Here is a 5,934-nt window from a genome sequence, read left to right on the forward strand (position 1 = left end):
CTAAGAGAGACATTCTGTATACACTCATTTTCAGTCCAATTACATATTTTATATATTTTTATAAATTCTGAGCCTATTGTTATACAAAATCTATATACGAGATTATTACAGAGATTATTAAATAAGCAATTATTTTTGGATCCATTGATGTGTCTATTAGGCTCCGAAAATAGTTGTTTTCAGTTTTTTATTAAAATAATAAAAAATTAAAATAATTTGGGCTAATATTATACTTAAGATCTTTTAGAAAAATAACTTAATTAGTTTTGGAAAATAAAATTTTCATATTGATTTAAGATTTTAAAATAGATTTTAGGTGAAAGAAATAAATTTTTAGTTTATAAATTAGTTTTAACAAATTAATTTTATAACTAATGTTGACTTTGTATTTTACGAAAGGTATTTTAAAAAGAAGACTAATTTTTTTTTTAGAATGCATTGATATATTAATTATAATTGATTTTGAAATAATTTATTTATGATTAATATATTTATGTGATCTTGAAAGTTTTTTTAATTTTTTTTAATTGGGAAAGTAAAAAAAATCAAACCGAGCATGCCAAAACCTAACAACACTAAAGACACTAACAGCTGACAACAAAACTAGAAAACACCCGACGGCCTCCAAATTAAAACCCTCTAGCCTACTATTTTTGAATTCCTTAAGGAAGAACCCAAGAATAATGAAGTGACAATCAGGACTTCGATGATTGAACAGTGAAGAAATATATATAAAAGTGAATAGAAAATTAGAGAATGAAAAACAAACTGGAATGAGAATCTGTCTATTGAAATTGATGTAAATAAGAACACGATTACAATCCTTAAATAAAATAAAGCATAACTAAGACATTAAACAAAAGACATGAAGAGTTTCATTACTAGATAAGATCAAGAGTCTTGGATAATTCAAGAGACTCTCTTTAACAACTAAAGACTCCTTAATATTATTATTATAATTACTTTAATTTGTAACATTGGGTTCATGGTGCGTTAACAAGGTTAAAGAGTTTTGAAACTTTATAGTTCTTCTATATATATATATATTTTTAATCATTGTAAGGTTTCTTTTTCGTAATTCGTTAATTTAGTTTTTCAATTCAATAATATTGTACATGTTTTTCTTTTGCAGATGGTTTAATTGATTGAGTAGGGTTGAAATTACATTTAATTTTGTAGAAATGTGTATGATTATTAAACGATGTCTAATGTTGTAGGTTAATATGATAAAATTAATTATAACTTTAGAAAATATCCTATTTTCAAATAAGCCCAAATCAAACGAGGCCTTGATTCATGAATATCCTTTTTCTTTTTAATTTAGATAAATAAAATCCATAGTTATCCACAATGACTCGAGGCAGAGGAGACAGTGGCAATATTTGAAAAAAAACTTACGCCATCTGCCTTTCTTGCTTTACATTTTTGTTTTATTCATTAGGGAATAATTATTTTTGAATATAATATCTACATTTTAAATCGTTTTTTGACAACAAATTTTGAATGTCCGAGAAGATAAGATCAAATGATCACATTGAACTTTAATTACTTTGCTTAATTTGTCCAGCTGGGTATAAGTTAAAAATATATATTCAGATTATGAAATATCATTTTGTCACATTGTGTTATAGCTTATGATTAACCGATTGAACAAAATTCTTTAGTGGGCAAAATAAATAAATAAATATAATTGAATCAATGAAATACAAAAGGTTCTATTCACATATATATATATATATAAGCATACATCATCATCACAAGAGTGACGTATTTTTCTGTCTAGGGTTTTTCAGACCAACGTGGAACATGTGGATGTAGCAGGATCATACATGGCCGGAAGCAAAAACTTCCGACCATTACATCCATTTGCATTATAACTAGCTCCGTTGGAATCCACCAACAGATCGCCGGCGTATCCCGGATAGGCACCTTTCCCGTATATTCCAGGGCAAGCAGAAGCTGCCTCCAGAGGAGCATCGACTGCACCTTGATAATAGCCGTTACCGAAAGGATTCGTGGCGGTTCCGGCCAAAAGACTGGCGAGGTTAATGATCATTCCGTCGATACCCACGTCGTTGTTAGGGGAAACCAAAGGTGGGTTTTGTGGACCGTAAATGGGTTGATGAAATGGCCAAGCGCAGTAGCCAGGGCATTGTTTTTCAGAGTTTCCGACCCAGATATAAGCGAACTTGAAATTCTTTCCATCAATTGAGGCACCTTTTGAAGACCTGTGTGTACCACACCTGTTCTGGCAGAACCCATCAACGACGACGTCCGCCGCCGTTAAAACGACGTTGACAGCGTTTCTCTGCCCACCCTTTGCCGCGAGCTTGACTAAATGTTGTTCATTTAGTGACTTTCCTAGAGAGTAGGTATCGTCGATTATCTGGTCGGCGAGTGATAGGGAAAGGGCCGGTCGGCTGAATTTCCTCTTGGCGGCGGATGTGGAATAGGTGGTAGAGGCGAGGTTGTAGTATTTCTCGGTTGTTTTCCACCAGGATGCGACGGTGGGTTTGGATTGAACAGGGGAAGAGGAGGATGAAAGAGAGGTAATGAAATCGGCGACGATTGAACGTTGAGAAGGGGTGAATTTACCGTACCAGATAAGATTGACGGAGATTTTGCCGGATAAGAGAGGGCCGTTGTGGTAATGTAACATTGAGTTTGGATCCTGAACCAGCTCGTTCAGGTTTCTAGCGGCGAATGAGACATTGAAGAGTGAAATTAGAATCAAAATGAATACAACTAAAGAAGACATCTTTTTTATGGGGTTGGGAGGGTAGAGGAACTTATAGAGAGAGAGAAGATGCTCTGTTCTTGGTGGTTGTTGTTTTGGTAGAGACGAAGCAGGGCGTTTATATAGTACCTTCCTTTTACTCTCTCTCTAAAGAATTCGACACGTTATGTTATGGGGGAGAAGGAAGGAAGGAAGTGACTAAGAAAGAGACTTGAGACTTATCTTTTTCTTTATCACACTCAGTGCCACTTAGCTAGGTTCATCATAACTTCGAATAAACAATTATACATGAGCTGTTATTTTTAATATTTATATTCATAAATATTTACTGAATATATCAAAAACTGAATTTAACCAATATAAAAAACAAATCCATTTATAATTATTAGTAAAGTTATAAATGTGAGTATTTGTAATATGAAAGAATAAAAGGGCAATAAATAAATTTGATAATTAATCTGAAATTCCAGCTTAGATACAGTTGGGCCCTGATTGACCAAATGGACCCTTCACGCGGTGATGAATGAAAAGATTCGTGGGGGCAGTAAGGGAATTTGAGATTAATGGTTTGATTGAAGAGAGACAGCCTGGAGAGTATTCTCGGACATTTGTTTTAACGTTTTCATTGAGAGTCACGGAAAGAGTTGGGTCTTTTTCGGATGAGGTTTTAAAAAACTTAGAAAGAAAAATAAATAAATAATGGTTAATGATTTTTTTTTTTTAAATAGACTTAAATGATATTATTATATAAATTATAAATAAAATAAAATAAAAATATAATAATTTAAAATAAATGATATTTTAGTTAATAAAATGAATAATGTGATTATTGAAAAATAATAATTTTGTTTAAGTTTTTAAAATATTCCGAATAAAACATGTCCTTGTTCTAACCAAAAAAACATGTTTTGAGGGATGAAGGTTGATTGATAGATAGCCAGTAAACTTTACCTACAATCCTCTCACGGACAAAGACTAAACCGAATTTTCTAGAATTAGTAGAGGTTCATGCAGACTTGGGGTTATTTGAATAATTTAAAAGGAGAAAAAAATAATATTTTTGAAAAGGTAATTATTATTTTTAGTAAAAATATTTAAAAAAAATATTAATATATATAAAAAATAAAAATTTAAAATAGTAAGTATTTTAATATTTTAATTAATGAATTTAGTGATATAATGAAGGAGAAATGAGTGAAATGATGTTTGATTTTATTTGGGTTATTTAAATAACCTAAATCGAACAAGGCCTATAGTAATAATGTGTCCCCTATATGAAAAGCTATCACCGATGCCAAATCTACCCTCGTTGTTATATAACATGATGTCGCCGTTACCGTTTTCAACTTCGGGAATTGATATTTTTGGAAAAATAAATCTCATTTATAACAAGACAACATTGTATTAATATATTGTTGTAATTGTGTTAATATATTATTGTAGTTATGTTAATATACAACGTTGAATATTTATAAAATGACAACGTTGTATTAATAACATGATAATGATGTATTATAAACATGACAACGATGTATTAATAACATGACAAAGTTGTATTAATAACATGATAATTCTGTATTATAAAAATTACAATATTATATTATAAACATTTTAGTATTAATAAACATGACAATACTCTATTATATACATTTTAGTATGTAAAAATATGACAATGAAGACAGTTTGATATTGTTGTTTTTTAGTGCAATATACTTTTCATGTATTGGTTCCTCAACCAATGAAGTTTTTTCTTCGATGATGACACACTGCCAATTATTTGCCTCGCCCTTATAAGTCTCCATATGCTGCATCAAATACACTCCGCAATTATGGTAGTTGGTATTATCTTGTTATGGCATAATTAACATCTTCATCTTGTACATGGAGAGTGTATCAACAATGGGAGAGCTGATGAACTTCAAAAAATCCATTAGCTTCTTCAATATGGTCGGAACTAGCTCATATTTGTCCTCAAATGTAATATCCTCGGGGATTGCACTATTGTCAATTATTTCAATTTGCTGTTTATTTTTGTTGTAGACGACCAAGTAAAAATGAGAACTTACGCATAGAGGCATAAAAATATGCACACAAACAACATGACAACGCAATATTAATAACATGATAACGTAGTTCAAACTATATGACAATACAATATTAAAAACATGTCAATAAAGTACAAACAACATGACAACACAGTTCAAACAACAGAACAACGCAGTTAATAAAACATGACAACGCAGTACAAACAACATGACAATGCAATTAATAAAACATGACAACGCAGTTCAAACAACATGACAATGCAGTTAATAAAACATGACAACACAGTTTTATAAGAACACTTACAAGGTCTACTTGATCGAGGTTTTGAAGCGAAATGTCGAATGCCTTGACTTTATAGGATAGTGAATAATTATATAAATTGTCTTCACATTCAAAGATGCCCTATGGAATATGAAGAACGTGTTAAAAACCATATAAGTGCAACAAAAAGAAATGACATTTGAATTATGAAGTATAACTTACATTGTGTATGGATGAAAAGAAGATCTTTCGTTTACTAGTGTTGATTTGATTTGTTTGTGCATCTACGTTCATTCCCATGGTCCATGAATCAATGATATTGTCATCTAGTCACTGAACCTTGTTGCATTGCCTGTAACTTACATTGTGTATGTATGAAAAGAAGATCATTTGTTTGCTAATGTTGACTTGATTCGTTTGTGCATCTACGTTCATTTATATTGCCCATGAATCAATGATATTGTCATCTAGCCACTGACCTTACTACATTGCCTATAACACCTTACGTGTAGGCTTGTAATGTCGCTTGAGTACATGATCTCATCTAAATCTTGCTCTTGAGCGACAACCAACTTGACATCCATCGACTTTTCTGTGACATATGGAGATCGCAACGCCGCCAATAGTGTGGGTAGTTTTCTCCTTGGATGGGGAGTTCTCTTCTTCGCTCTAGTTGGTATCTTGAGATGGTCAAGCATTTCAAAAAGACTCAGGCTCAGGGATTGATAACGTAGTTTCATTGGGAGGAGTTTGTTAGGGCTCCATTGGTGTTGATGCCGACAATTGAGGCTTAGGCTTAGGCATGTCACCCTGATTGTCAATGCTTTGATTGTTACCCTATTGAAGCATCTCTAAGAACGTTTTGTTCAATAGGTCACCACCTACGATTG

At 32.0% G+C, this 5,934-nt stretch overlaps 1 protein-coding gene across 1 annotated transcript; it reads right to left on the reverse strand.

The window, feature by feature from the left end:
- Positions 1 to 1,770: 1,770 nt before the first annotated feature.
- LOC124945776 (protein PHOSPHATE-INDUCED 1-like) lies at positions 1,771 to 2,765 on the reverse strand. Its single transcript, XM_047486270.1, has one exon. The coding sequence runs from the start codon at positions 2,756 to 2,758 to the stop codon at positions 1,790 to 1,792; it is 969 nt and encodes a 322-aa protein (XP_047342226.1). The 5' UTR covers positions 2,759 to 2,765; the 3' UTR covers positions 1,771 to 1,789.
- Between the last annotated feature and the right edge of the window lie 3,169 nt (positions 2,766 to 5,934).

Source organism: Impatiens glandulifera, chromosome 7 (genome assembly GCF_907164915.1).
Source record: "Impatiens glandulifera chromosome 7, dImpGla2.1, whole genome shotgun sequence".
Taxonomy (NCBI): Eukaryota; Viridiplantae; Streptophyta; class Magnoliopsida; order Ericales; family Balsaminaceae; genus Impatiens; species Impatiens glandulifera.